The sequence below is a fragment of the Tinamus guttatus genome, unplaced genomic scaffold, assembly GCF_059628265.1.
Source record: "Tinamus guttatus ecotype Peru unplaced genomic scaffold, ASM5962826v1 Tinamus_guttatus_pri_ptg000035l, whole genome shotgun sequence".
Classification (NCBI taxonomy): Eukaryota; Metazoa; Chordata; class Aves; order Tinamiformes; family Tinamidae; genus Tinamus; species Tinamus guttatus.
This window is the reverse complement of record NW_028288569.1, coordinates 1072843-1088378: the sequence shown is the minus strand read 5'-3', so window position 1 is coordinate 1088378 and position 15536 is coordinate 1072843. Positions and strand designations below refer to the sequence as shown.

The 15536-nt window shown below is 44.9% G+C and overlaps 1 protein-coding gene across 1 annotated transcript in view; it reads right to left on the bottom strand.

Moving 5' to 3' along the window:
- Window positions 1-15536, bottom strand: part of RCSD1 (RCSD domain containing 1) — a 32618-nt gene that overhangs the window by 7676 nt on the left and 9406 nt on the right. Inside the window, exon 2 of the mRNA XM_088533452.1 lies at window positions 691-798. Coding sequence (XP_088389578.1) covers window positions 691-798 — 108 coding nt within the window. The remainder of the gene's footprint in view (window positions 1-690; window positions 799-15536) is intronic.

The following is a 15536-nucleotide window of genomic DNA, read 5'->3' as shown; positions in this document are numbered from 1 at the left end:
CTCCATTGATAACATTGTCTTTCTTGACTTCCTAAGAGGATTTCAGGTGTTTTGCTTATCTGGTGAAATACAGCTTGCGTCTACTATTACTTGGCATAGCAGACTTTCAACAGAATGCAATTTCACCATGACAGAAATAGGCACAATCTGAAATGCTGAAATTGGGAAGAGGTTACAGGGGCAAGTGAAGAGATAGCTTTCTGCCCCAGCACCATGTAGAAGGAACTACTGAGGGAAACCTTCTTTTGCAAACATGGTGCTGGTGATCTGCTTCTGAGATGCATGGTGGCCTCTAAACTGCATAGTCTGTTGTTTGCCTGCTTTATCTACAGTACAAAAATTAGGTATTTTATTATTCATTGTCATCCTCTATCCCCATATACGTGTCCCAGATTGTATGTGCATTGTATGTGCTAGGGAATACATGTGTATCCCATGAGGTTTTACAGCGTCTCAGTTACAGCATCTTGTTCTCCTGATGTACGGCTCTACCAAAATATTCATGCACAAGTTAGCAATGCAGAGAAGATACTACTACAGCTTGCACCACACTGGGAGTCAAATTCTTCGGGAGGATTCAAAATCAAGGTGGATTTATGCTTAGACCAACCAGGCTCTAACAGCTGGAGGCAGGGATGACGGCTTCATTTACCGCTTCTTTTACATACTTGTGACTGCAGAGCTCCTTACCTCTTTTCCACTGATATTGGCTGCTTGTTCTTTGAATTTCCCTGCTAGCTGAGCCACTGATGGCGTAGCTGACTTGTCCACCTCTGAATTGGTCTCTGTTGGCCTGTTCTGACAAATCAGGAATAGGATATTATGAGCAAAAGCTGGAAAAAGCAAGGAGGCTAGAGAGAACTATGAATAATGAACCAACAATCCTTGTTTTGTTACAGACTGAGACCTCGAAACAACAAGACAGGCTACAAATCATCAGAAAGGAACTTCATACCTCTGATTCCTATACCAGCACCATTATCCCATGACTAGCACCACATTTCTTCCCTCAATACATTCCTCTTTATCAATCAGAAAGTTTTACCAAAGGTTGATGCTAAAGGAGGGCACTTCTGTTTCTCCAAGGGCTCCACCAGCCCTTCTTCCTTCAGCTGCTCTGTCTGGAAGAAAAATGATGCCTATCTAACAGAAGCTCTCCTTCAGGGTTGCTAGAAGTGAAGGGTCTTGAACAGAAGTTGGCCCACCCATGGGCCATTTCTTTTAGGCCACCATACTACACGGGCTGAACAAGTAGATATGGAAACTTGAAATCACGCTGAAGAAGCACCTAGTTTCTAGATTAGAAGTAAATAGAGAGATTACACTAAGGATCATCCCAAATCATAGTACAGCTTAGAGCAATTTCTAGTCTATAATATGTGGCATAGAGCAACACCCTTTCTAAACACTAATTTCTAAATTAGTAATACCCTTTCCCTTCCTCAGGGAGCTGTATCTCCCAAAACATGCCATCTTCCTTTGTAGATAGCTGCTATTATCTGTTTCCAGGGTCCTGGCTACATCTGCCTTCCTTTGTTCAGCTTTCCTGCATCCAGCTATGACAGCTGTATCAACCTGGTAAACTTCTACTGTGTTCCCACCATCTTTTCAGTTTTCATTAGAGTACTTAGAGGCAAGGGGAGCAGTAAATAATGGAAAACAAAGAAACAGTGAGGTAGGCAGATCACCAGGGCAACTTGTTTCACAGGAAAAATGCAGTAGGGACAGAGAACATTCCCCTACTACAGGACAGCTCCATGTGGTGAAGGAAGAGCGGGCCAGAAATATAAGGGAACAAAGATGGATCCAGGGAAAGGAAGGATTTGTTGGGAGGCTTGGCTGTAGCATTCCAGAACCCAGAATATCCAGGCAATTTCAGAAGTGATGTCTGAGCTGGGGACAGAGCACAGGCTGAGGAGCTCAGTGGTGAGGTGCTCAGTGTCTGAGGAGGAATGGTTGCCTCCCCTATAGCCTCCTTTAGAGTTGATTTCACAGCCCTCTGCCTTACCCCAGAAATGACAGCACTTCCTCTTGGCCTCTTTGACCTCTTGTTTTGGGCTTGGGGATTTATGTATTTATTTATTTATTTTTGAGCTACAGCTGAAAACACAGCTCCCTTTCTCGGGATTTGATCAAAGCTCTGAGGCTGGAATGGTTCCACGCATTTCTCGCTCGGCTGGGGCAAGGCCTTGCTGCGCGACTCTCATGCGCGTGCAGCTTGCCGCGGGCGCACAGGAAGCTGTGGACATGCCATTCTAAGATTAGAACAAGTAGCCCATGGGCTGTGTCCTCCAGAAACTGCCAGCTGCAGACTCTCTGATTACACTGTGCGTTTTGCAACAGGAAAAGTCACTTCTCGGATCCTTTTTGGCAGTTACACTGCAATCCTGTATCCCGTTTTTTATACGGCTTCTTCTTTTTTCCAGCTAATGTGCCAGGCTGCACGCCTTCTGGGCAACAGAGTTGACTATTCCTGGGCACTGACATGCAGAAAGTTCCCTTTGCCCCATGAAAAGAAGAGCACTGTCCCCTTTGCTTCCTGAGACGGGACTAGCAGTCACCCTCCGGCTCCAAGGTGGGAGTCGCTTTCTCACTCCCACCACAGAGATGCAGCAGCCCTCAGCCTCTTCCACCACTAAGACACGTCTGCTTCTCTCACTCCAGCGTTTTCAGTGCTGAATCTCTCCTGTCCCATGGCATTAATGCTTTGCCTCCCATGCCTGGTAAGATTTCCAGTCGTGACATGACCCCACTTTTCAGGATGCTGAAGAGGAGCATCTCTGCTTTTGTTTAGCAAAAGAGTCAAGATTGCTCAAACCCATATTTTGTGCTCTTGCAGCCCGCTGAAGATTCTTTTGCTTTTCAGAAAACAAATGCAGTTAGCCCACATGGGCTAAAAATAGAAAGCTAACATAGAAGTCCACTGCTAACCTGGTGTCTTCTACTCCAAACTCTTTTACTCATCCACTAAAAAAGAAAAAAATCTAAGCTCTGCAGATTCTGAAAAATGTCAGATAGAGCAACAAAACTGGAATTAAATTGTACCATCAAGTGTAAGCATGATGCTGTCTACAAAAGCTGAAGTGCAACTAATGAGTTCTCTGTAACTGGTTTCATTTTCCTCTTGCAAGTAAGTTTACAAAACTGAGCAAATTTGAAAATATTTTTCAACGCTCTTTTTCTTCATCAGCTTTTAAAACTGAATCTAGTCCTTTTGAACTGACAGTGTGTGAGAAGAAAATTCTGCCTTTATTTGTTGATTAGGTCATGGCAATTCCAGTCGCAGCAATTCAAACTTCCCACCAAAGCCCATCCTTCCATCCACACGTGATCCTGCCTAAAGAGGGGGCATTGCTTTCAGCAGGGATACATGCCCCTGCCTCCCCACGGGCTGCCATTAGGGCCCCCAGCAGTGTCACTGCCCGCCCCTGCTGGCTCTGGCAAGGCAGCTGGGAAGGTCTCCGAGCTGAGACACGTGGATGCAGTGGCACAGACAGCTGTGGTGAGCACAGCCACAACTTCATCGGCAATATCACACGCCAAAAGTCACCAGGCCCAATAAAGCTGACTGATGTGGGAGTAATACTGTCTTGCAGAGGGCTGAGTGGACCATTCAGGATAGCAGTTTGCAACAGCACATTTGCAATGCTCCTGCTAAGGACTGCAGAGCCAACGGCAGCACCAGGCAGAGAAGGTCCGTGTTAAACACACAGGGCAAAGAGCTTCAGACACTAAAGTGTCTCTCTATGAATAACGTTTGTGCAATCAAACACAAAAACGCTTTTTTTGAAAAGACTGTGGATTTAACTTACAGGTGGGAGTATTACAGAAGACAATAGCTTTTTAGGAAATAAAAATTGCAAAGAATCCAGGGAAAAACTGGAAAATGGGTGCCGGGCGAGGGATTTGAGAATTAATTTGAATCTCCTGCTGTGACTGGCCCAAAACTGGCTCCAGCAGCCCTCTGCTAGGAGTTTTGGTCATGACCTGCCCCCTTGCAATTAAGAGCTATCATGACTCCACGTCACAGGATTGGTATCCCATCAGTTTATTTCCTCTTCTTGACAGTGTCCTTAATATGCCACCGGAAGCAGTAACCTAAAAGGGTACGAGTGCGGGTCAGAACAGATACTGAGTGAGAATCTGAGTTCCTGTGTTTTGGTTGATGAAAAGAGCAAAGGTTTTTAGCTACCGCACAGAAGAGTGTTTTGGCTTAAGTGGTACTGAAATACCAGCCAAATGACAACAGAGATTTGTACTGCCTTGATCTCCTTCCCTGTCCCCTGAATCCTCTGACTTGCCAGTTTTTGCAGTTACGATACTTGGGCCACGAGGAGCACCTTTTACTGGAGCACAGAGCCATTTGCAGCACTTTGTAAGGCTGGGGTGTGTAGTGGCTGTGACAGCAGTAACTATACCATGACCGTTTAGGTTGTTCCCATTCCCTTTCCACCCTTATTTTCATGCAGCTGTATCTGAACATGGTTTTGTGGCCACTTCCTGACCTTTACATCCTTCCCTTGCTTCTAAAGAGCCTCGCAGGTTTCCTCACCAGCATTTCTCACACTAGCCCATAGCACGGGCCTGCCTTCCTGTGCCCTGCACTTGCACAGGCACTGCAAAGCTCCCCTGCGACTCTCATGGTGTTTTTCATTGCTACACATACGATCTCCGTGAGAAAACATAAATGTGGCAAAAATAATGAAAAACGTATTGTGGCAGCAGCATACACAGTAAAGCACAGGAGGCTCAGTCTAGTCTCCTGTTTACAGAAATAGGATCCTGAAATACTGATCCTCAGATCCCAGCTCTCCACACTGAAAACAAGAGAAGATCAGTAGCTTTCAGGGCACAGTTTCACAAGATTCTGGCTTTGGTGAAAAGACAGCTTCTGTTTTCAACTGCTCATTCTCCCTTGACCTTTCCGTTCCCGTTACTCCCTTCTCATGTGCCGGCTTGTGGTAAACTGGATCACTGAAAAGATACAGATTAAAAATATCTCCCTTTCCTCTTTACAAGGTTATTTTTAACCTGGATCATTTCAGAAATCCAGTTGACAGCATAGCCCTAGGAGCACTTGCACTGCCATAGCAGGTGGGGGAGGGATGGCAGGAACAAACTGCAGCCGACTGGTGACGACTTCCCTTTAACCAGTTTGGCTGAAGATGCCAGGATCTAAAGTAACAATGTCCTTACATGGCCTCCCGCTCACAGGGTTGATGTTGCAGAAGAACATATCTTTGCATGCCTGCGGTAAAGGCTGTTCTAGCCCGTTGTGTCAGCATTTCGCCTTGCGATATGTTGCCTCCTGTCCCAGGCATGGCTGAGCGCTGTGGTGAACGCGCAGAGCACCCACGAGGGATCGCAGGGAGCACGCTGCTGGCGGCTGAGGGATGTGAAGAAGTGTGCAGTAAAACATCTCACATGCTGTGGTGGGAATCTCCAGCAGCTCCCCTGTTCGAACGGCAGCTCCTGCCGGGGAGGGGGTTCTCCGGAGCCCGCGGCAGCGCGGCCGAAGCCGAGCGCTGCCTGTGGCACTGGTGCCTCTCGGGCAGACACAGACCCTGAGCCTGCTCGGAGGGGCTGACAACATGATGACTTAAATTTTGCTTTCTCTCAAGAATTTTTCTGCCCATTCCTTCTGCCCGGCTGGTGAACCAGGTATCCGATTTTAAGAGGCGTGTTTTTGTTCGTAGGGCAGCGCGGGTGGTTCCAGACGGTTTCTGTGTGACTGTGGTGCCGGTTTGAGCAGCTGCCACCCTCACCCTCCCTCAGCTGTGCTCACAAAATTGCTTGCAGGACTGTGCCATGCACCAGGCTGGGGAAGTAATTCAGCCTAAAAATAACACAGCCAATAACAGGTTGTTCTCGGTGCAGGACAGTTCCCTGAGGTGGTTCACCGTGCCATCCTCCAAAGAAGAGCTGTGCTGGCACAGCGGAGCAGGCAACGCGACACAGGCACTGCTGGAGCTGCTGGTTTGGCAGAGCTGTAGCTGCTCTGCAGCTCTGCTCTGAGCTACCTGCTCAGCTAAGGGAGGAATGGAGGAGGCACCTGTGGGGAGAAAACTACTCAAGACAGAATTGCTGCCAAGATAAACATCATCGCCCTGTGCCATGAGCCTGGAGGCACCAAAAAGCACTGGGAAGAAGTGCTTGTCTTTGAAGTTAAGTGCCTATGGCCAAGAGGCTGACGGAGGGGAACAGAGCTTCTTGCAGGCCCTCTTTTTTCCCACTGGTTGAAGCAAAGCAGCACTCCTAAGGCACATGACATACTTTCTGGCCAAAGGCTTCCCAGGACCACACATACCCTTCTCATTTTTCACTAAAGTAGCTGTAGGATTTAGAGAGCCAGCCAGTCTTAGACCCTGTCTGCATGTGAAAGCTCATATCATGTGCACAAGGATAATTATCTCAGTTTGCACAGGGAGCAAAACAACCATAATCTGATATAGGTGCCTTTTTATTTTTTATTTTTTTGGAATGCAATTCAACTCTTTCACAATAGCTCAGTTGAAAGAACTTTCTCAAACTTATCAAGTACCTGCTTCTGTCACAGGAGACAACATTTCGGGAGTGCTGCGTTAAGCTGTGGTGAGGAGTGTTCCTTCCCACAGCGGCCCTCCAGGGCAGGGAGGTGTGTGACCATTTCTTCCCACTGCAGGAGGTGCTGCAGGCTCCCTCCCTCCTGAAAGGACCCCCCTTGCATGCATGGGGTTTCCTGAAGCACACAGGTCCTACTTGCTGGCAGATCAAGCAAGGATGAAGTGCTAGCCTCTCCCATACTGCCTCATTAGTTTGGTGTGTCCATATCTACGGGAGGAGCTAATTCCTTCTCCCTGCCCAATCTTTTATTCATCTGCAGGGGTCAGGGGCCCATGCAAGGCCCCTGCATGGTTACATACAATGCATAGCATCTCTGGTACAGTTACTCTCTGGATTTCAACGTATGCTCTGGAGAAGGCATCATGAAGCATTTTGTCACGACCACTCAAACACTATGTATGTGAGACCAGTCCAGTGTGGGTAAGGACTATAATATTATTCAATAACAATGCAAAATATAATATCAGTGTGCCTGCATGAAGTGACAGGATAGTTTTTCCTTCAGATATGAGGATCTTTTGACGTAATTCTACATATAAATGTCCAAAGAGGCCAATTCACCAAATAATCTTTTCCTAAGTCTAGGTTAATTTATTGTTCAAGGAAGAGCTTCTAAAGAAAACTGGAATTAATCCCTAGATGTCTTAAAACAGAGAACAGTGCAGAACTAACAAGATTATAATCACCTGCGCAAATCTACTACTCTTTCTATCCTGCTCAATGGCAGGAAATAGATAACTGAATTTGCATTTCAACCTCTTGTCACAGGTACCAGATATTTCTGCTTTTTTAAGTGCAGGTAAGATTAAATGGGCAGCTGTATGGAACTCCATAGTAGAGAGATTTTTTTTATGGATAACCTGCATTCAGCCCCAACTAAAGAGTATTCTTAAACTTTTTTTTTCAGTTCATATGAGGAGGAATTCTGTACAGCTGTTTGTGTGTGTTTGTGTAGGTTCGCGTTTTTCATTCAAAGCCATTTTTCCGTATTGCCTGTTTAGAGCAATGAGGTTACAGCAATTGTATCCTCATGCCAACATAATCCAAACTAATTTGTTTGTCTTGTGTATGTGAGTACATCAGTCGCATCAAGATCATATTGAATGAGGAACATTGTTAGGACTGGAGAAGGAGAGAGGGAGAGATTTAGAACAAATATGCCCCAGAGGAGCAAACTGAAAGGCAGGAGGGTGGGAAAATAACTGAATCACAGCACAAGGAATTGGTCAGCAAAAAATCAGTGGAGAATGTGCACAGGAGTACGAGCCTGTTAATTCTTCCCGTTACCCACAAAAGCATCACCGAGGGCTGAGCACACATTACCCAGGAAGTGGGAGGGCTCGCGCTTGTCCTGGTCTGTTTTTTACATCCCTAGAAGGAAATCTCAGGGCGCCTGTTCCGCCTGGAGCTCAGCAGTCTGCTGGGCCCCCGCCTCAAGAGGCAATACGTCCCCAAATGTAAGCCTTGAGTAAACAAACCTCTTCTTGCTACGCTGGCCCCTCTCCATCCCAACGAAGCATCTTTCTTCCCATCTCTCTCTACTTTTCTTCATAAATCGTTCCCATTGGAGACCTTCCAGCTCTTTGCTTCAGGAGGGATTTAGGTGGTTTATTTATTCTCTTGGCTTCTTATCTAGTAGTAAAGCTGCTCCTTGTCTGGTGTGTTAAATTTTTACTACTGGCAGAAGCTCTAACTAAAAGTAGATGCAGCTGTGGCTCCTGCGCTGCCTCAAAACCAGTTCCTGTCCATCTTTGCATTGAGATAGCACATAGCACTCTAGGATTTTGACCCAAGACTCTTACTTGCATTTCCTACCATTCATTCCCCCCTTATGGAACAGGAGCTGCAATAAGGCTGCTGGGCTTCACCAGAGCAAAAGCTACAGTGTGAGCCTTTTCTCTATCTACCTTTGGTGGGGCTGCTGTAAACTTTATCACACTTATTTTTCAGGGAAGGACAAGGCCAGAATACCTTGCACACCATTCATGTGTATCCTAAATGCAGGAAAAGAATTATCACCTTTCAAATTCTCTGTTTCATTTTCTCAGAGCAAACTTAGCTGAAGCTGAATACCCTCCTTTCATGTGCCAGATCAGCATTTTTGAGCTTTAAAAATGACAGGGATCACGATTCCTCATGTTTTTCCTCCAAGCTGAGATCAGATGTGTGAGCAAAGAGCAATGGCTGACCGCAGCCTGCCATGGTTCCCCCACCATCAGGAGGCAGGAGTAAAACACAAAAGCAAGCTGAGGAAAGAAAGTAAAAATTCCATTTGAGGAAATTTTGAGTGAAATTTGAGTACATTTGAGTGCTCAGATTAGATCTGGGACCAGTCTGAGCTCCTGGACCCTGAAGATAGGTTAAAGACTCCCATGGCTCAGGCATACATCTCTGCTGCACACATATCTCTGGACTTTTACATGGCTGCAGATTCTGGTTTTCTTCAGGTGGATCAGTATTCAGTAATTAAGAAGTCTCAAAAAAGTAGAAACCTACTACCCAGGGAAGTTTTGGAGATGGGCAGGAGGAGGTAAGGATTCCTGATTACACATTCAACTTTCAAGTCTAGTCATTATTTTTAAAGACCAATGATCTCTAGCAGCTTTCTTCAGTCTTAATGAAAGCAAGAGCTATCACAAACAGCCCTAAAGGAGCACATATTTCAATCTTCTTATATTCTTCTTTTTCTAACGTTTTCATCCGAGAGCAAGTCTCTTGCCTAAGTGTCAATCAATGCAGGCCCATCTCTTGAAGTCTGAATAAGCCAGCCACAAAACAACTCTGACAAGTACAACATCCCTACTCAGAAAGGGTGCACAAGTCAACACTTATCACGTGAATGAATAAACACAGTACGTGTGCCCGAGCTCAAATGCAAGGCTCTTCCATAGCCATAATGCTGGCGATAAAGTGGAAGGCACTTTAACTATGGAGTGGAATAGTATGACGAATGCTGGCTTCAAAGGAGGGTTGCATGTTTGTTTGTTTTTTAAGAAAATGGGCAGGAAAATCCTACTTTACATAAAATATGTAAACTTTTCCTGTGGTTGGGAAGATCTTGCTTTAGAAAAACATTTTTCTCAAAACATACAGTGGTCGGAGCTTGACCTTCTCCTCCACATTGCTCCCTGGTGAGCTGTTGCCCTCTTGGCACTCAGTATCAAGCACAGCACAGAGTATGAGGATATTCCAAGTCAGTAATGATGAGCAGGCATTATCCGGAAGGCACCTAGCAACTCCCGAATACAGTGCAGTTGCTTTAGAACAAAGATGCAGATCTTCCCAATTTAAAGGCTCAAAAAAAAAAATTTCGGAATTGGGTAGAGGCAGGAGATATCCTACCAAAAACTAGTAAGGGTACAAACGCTTTTCAAAGGAGGCAGTACTGTGTTGAACTTGCCTACTACGCTATAAAGGGATGCTGGATGTATTCCCCCTTGCCTACTAAGAGTAGAGGGGAAATTCCTGTGGGTTGTCCTACTTGAAGGGACTTCAGTTACTGCTGCCTACTGCCTGAGTTAGTACAGTGATTGAAGTTAGGCTTCTCTCAGGAAAGCTTTGCTGCCTCTTTGTTTGGATCAGTGGTTTGCTCAGGGTCCTTCTCTAGCACTTCCCTCCAAGTCACCTCAGGACTACGCAGGAGATTTCCTAGAACTCCTGAATATGAAGACCAGTGGTTGTCCTGGGAAAAATACGACATCCTAATCGTGTTCAGCAACATGCCCCATTAACTAGGAGATGGGAGTTAGGTGGCGTGGTTTAAGAGCATTGTAAATTCAAATGCAACTCTATCATTCCCAGTGATGCTGTGGCTGTTTATATTGGAAGAACCACCTGGTGCAGAGCCCAGGGTGGGAACACGCAGCAGACAGCAGCTAGTACTGGGCACACAAGCAATCAGATGTGTCCTTTCCAGGAGGATTATAGGAAACATCTGTAGATATCAGGAAATTAGAAATGATAATTATGATACCTGCTTTCTATTTCACACTGACTGCAATAAAAATAAAATGAAATAATTGCTACTTTAACCTATCCTTGCAGAAGTCCCTCCCTTTGCTGTTGACACATTTTTACTAGCAAAGTGGGTGCAATGCTAATGTCAATTAGCATCATTTTTCATGGTCGCTGGAAGGTGGGTAACACAGTCCATGCTTTCTGCACATCTTCCAAAAGCCCTCCCTTCTCCTCAGAGTAACTCCATGAAGTATCAGTTTAACTCGATTAGGTGGTGCTATCACTGTTGGTTCCACAAACTCATGGACCCAAAGCAAAAAAAAATAGCCTCCTGTTTGCCCATGCAGAGTTCCTTAGTAACACACCCTAATATCAACAGTTTGACCTGGAAAGGCCCTTATATAGAAAGGGTATGACAGGCGCTCCATAGTAGTCTTTGGCTGGTGCTAAAAATTTCTGAGGCTGGATTTATGGCAAGTTGTTCTTCTCCTCATGCCATGGTATGCAGCTTTCTGGATTGTGTGGCCTGTACTTTCCAAGTGCTGCCCTCTGAGATTAGCAAACCCAGCAAGCGCAACTGTGAAAGAATGAGTTACATCTTCATTCTCCCTTTTAGTAATGACAATACTTAGGAATTGCATAATGCTTCTGTGTTCCCAACACTGTACAGTCAATTTATTACAGCAGCCATACATTACAGCCTCATTTGGAGAGGGTACTGCACTAGTTTGTGCATTTGTATTCATATCTGGCAATTGCTGGACATGATACAGAAACAGAGAGAAATAAGGGGGGTTATTTGAGGAGCCCTCAGGCCACTAAGACACAGGTTTGAGCTTCTTCTGCTCCACGCAACCTTGAGTTCTTTGCCACATGTTGGCATGGCTTCAAGGTTGGCAAGTGCTTGCTGTAGCCTTCCCTAGGCACAAATTAAAACTCATCTTTTCCTTGACAAATCAAAGATTTTCAAGTCCATCCCCCTCACGAACAGACTTGAGACCAGGCTGTTCACTTCCTGAGCAAGTCTCTTATCACTCCTGTCAGAGGCTGCCAAGCCCGGCTTGATCAAGTGCCATCGTTACCAAAAGAGGCGAACTGCAGCACCTGCCCTTTCCCAGGCACTGTGCCTGTGCAGGAGGTTTCAGATTTAACCACAGGCCATCTTAAAAGGAGGCAGCGACAGCTCTCAGCTCTGCAGTGCCCTGGGCAAGATAAGGCAACTGGCTATTCAACAAAGACTTGCTGCTCAGGGGGAAAAGCAGTAGGCCATTTAAAAATAAATTATTTATTTTGTTTGAGTGTATCAAATTCTGGGAGTCCCTGGATGGGGTGATTGCAGAAATCTCCAACATGGGGTGTCACCATTTTTCCTGGGTGAAGTGCATTTTATGAGATGCCTACTGCCGTTTTCTTGGATTCACTGTGTTCAGAGTACTCTCTTGGGAAAGGAGTGGAGAGCAGAGATGAGGAAGTGGGGCAGAGGGAAATGTAACGGGAATGGCTGAGTTCTAAAGGTAGTTTGGTTTGAGCGGCAGACCACCCACAGACAGATCAAGCAGGGCAATCTTGGGCTGTGCAGAAGTAAAGGGCTGAACTTAAATGTCGAGCAGGCAGATGCCTGGGCAAGGGAAGAAACCTGCCAAATTAGCCAATGGCTTCAAGGGTTTTTCCCACACTGAAGATGCAGAGAACAGTGTTTCAGTTCTGCGTAGGCCTTACAGTTGTTCTAGCACAGAATAACTTGCCTTCAGCTACACAGAATCCAAGGGAGATTTATTGTTGGAGGCTTCATGAGTTCCACCTTGACACTTGGTCCTCAATAGCACACTGTCTTTCTGCAACACATGTTGTTGAGCATGACTACACTGCAAAATGCTTTCTCTAATAAGGGACTTGAGCCCCATAGTCACCCAATTTTTGCATGATGCCATAGGATGGTATTAGTCTGGCTGTATTCATTTGGTGCTGTGCTCCCCCAAAGGAGTACTCAGACATGGCAGTACATGAACGTGCACCCAGACCACTTGTCTCTGCATTTCAGTTGCATATTTGTGGCCAGCGGGTTATGCAGCCATCTGAAGCTTGCATAGTGTGATGAGGACTTGGGGCACATGTTAATTGAGTGCCCTGTTGCCACAAAACTCTTCCTAGGCAAGACAGTCTTGAGGCAATTCAGTACCCACAAACTGATTTCCTCCTAGTGAAATATTTTTTTAATGGGATTTCAGTCTGGTTTTTAACTGAATTGATCAGATATTTTTTAAAAAAGATAATACGCAGCATTACTATAAGGGCCTCTTAAAGGCACTCTGCTACCGATACAACAGATAACCACATCTTGGTCGCCTGCATCCCTTGTTTTTGTTCAACTTACCCTTCCTGTTTCTAGCCACACAGCTGTATTGTAACAATTGTCTGTATGCACAATGAAGTACATACACTCAGCAAGCAAAGCCTTGATTTCCCCAGACCACTATGTTAATAATATAATAGGAAGGAGAAGCGGGAAGGTGTCAAAAGTAATAACAATTAAAAAAAAAAAAGAGAGATTTTGGGCCAGAAGACAGAATATGCATGAGGAAATGCTCAAAAGATAACAGAAGGCTAGGGTGAGTCCAATTGCAATGAAAAAATAAGGGGCTTGTCATAAAAGGTTGTTAATTACCAGGGAGTGCTGAGGCTTTGGGGGGAAGAAGCAGTGCAGTGTCCACTAAGAAGAAACTGATCATCAAAATCATCAGATCTGGAAGATAAAGGACATTTGCTTACTGACAGTGAAAAGGAAAGGATAAAAGGGCTAAGGTGAGAGGGAAAAATCTCTTCTGCCAGCAAGATCAGTGGCCCACAGACAAGGGGTGGCTGGCGTGGTTGAGGAAGCAGGAGGAAGAGTGAGGCTTCATTAAGGAGTCCAATCAATGCAAGGAGAAATGGCCTTGGCCTTTCCTGTAAAAGAGCTCTGCTTACGCAGTTGCCTCATTAACAGCCCGACACAGCTGCTTGCAGACTGAGGCCAAGCAGCCAACATGGAAATAGTTTCAGGCAGCAGGAAAAGGAATGTGGATAAAGATATCTGGCTGAACCTACTCATACACAGCCACAGAAGTGGGGAAATGATGAAAGGCACAGAGGCTCTCACTCTCTATATGAAGTATAGAAGCCTTTCTTGGGGTAGTTCTTTGCAAGAGGAGTTTTCCTGTAACCTGAAGCAGTGCCAACTTCAAAAACTCATCAGGCTGGTGTTGGGTTGTAATCAGGCTTACAATACTGGGTTCTTCTTTCTGAGCTTTTGGGATACACTAGTGGCTCACATTCAAGGTTTACTCTGCCATCCTGAAAGCAAGACATTCATCTTCCTTTTTAATGGAGGTGGAGATACTGCACATGCTACAGCTTCAAGAAAAAAAGAAACATTGCAAAGTTCAAAAGCTGCCAATTCATAATACAACTACTGTGTTAGTTCATTTCAAGCCCCTTACTACTGCCCTGCACATTGCAAAAATGAGGTAAGCAATCAATGCCCTAAAACATTGAAGTATAATGATGCTACTAGCTTAACAAAGATCTCTGCAATTACTAAGTTTGACTGGACTATAAAACTAGAATAAAGTGTTTCCTGCTTTTATGATGTCCTGGGAACTTAATGTCCTGCCTATTCAAGTTTCAATGTCTGTATTTGAAATACCAGCTGTATTTATCTGGAACAAACAATTTCAAGAAATTAGTGTTCATATAATGAACAGTTGGCCTTAAAAGAACAGTGCAGAGCTCTTCCTTTAATCCAAGCGAGCACCAGTCTGTGGTCTTTCCTAGAACAATTATAATAAGTGCTTTTTGGTGGAAATATTTTGTGTCTCTAAAACATATGTGTTGCCATTGAGCCAGAATCTTTCAGCAGATACACTGGAACACTCCTGTTACTTATGATTATGAAAATCTGGATTGGAGTGCTGAAAATAAGTTCCTTTACTATGACATACCTTGACAAGTATAATCATTAGGTCCTCTCTTAAGGTAAAAATGAAGAAAGCTGGTGGGCATTAATTTGGCAGCATGATTTCAGTATCATTTGAGAGCCAATGCATCACTTCCCAAATAGTCCAAGATCCACATTCTTTTTCAAACTATACTACTTTCCCTTTTTACCCTGGTCCGCAAGATTTCTAGACATAAACCTTATCTTCATTAGATGAACACCTACACAGCTGTCAACTTAGTTCAGGAGGAACTCTTGCTTTTCTTGTGTGTCAAGCAGAATATATGACTTGTTTTGCCAGTAGTGACTCTTCTCTGTCTGATGGGTACCCTCAAGCAATAAAATGTTACCCCCCAGCAATGTTGTCTTAAAAGCTGGTTTATAAAACCAGACATGAACCACTGTAAGTAAGTAAAATGCAATTACACATAGCAAGGCATATTGGGGAAACAAAAAAACGAGAGTTGTTTCTTTCAGAGATTAGGCTTTGAATAGGTAAGTCACTGAGGTGGTATCGTTTTAGGAATTCAGATACGCCTGTTCAGGTCTAGTGTCTTTGGAGCCAAAGGCTCTACCCAGGTGCAGATACCCTGATGTCTTAATCCACAGCTGACAACAGCTGTTACCGTGACTGCAGCCTGCCTGGACTTGAACATGCTACTCCCTCTATGTCCCTAGGAGTTCATACTAGCAATATAAGGGATTTATCCATGAGCTACTCATGCTGTTAGCAAATGCCTCCACAGGTGGAGGGGTGAAATGGAGGGGTGTTGAGGAGGAGCATGAGTATCTGTAAAAGACAGGCTCTTTACCTAGTGCAGTGTTTGCACCGTCTGTGTGCTCAGGGCTCATTTCCTGGCCTGTGTCCTCGCAAGGATTCTACTTGGCTTCCAGATGTTTCCCTCTCAGACCTCTGGCTGTTTTTCCTACTAGTCTGGGAATTGTATACAGCCTGTCAACTTTCCCCAAATTAATTCGTGCCTGTCTGTGTGTACTTCCAGGC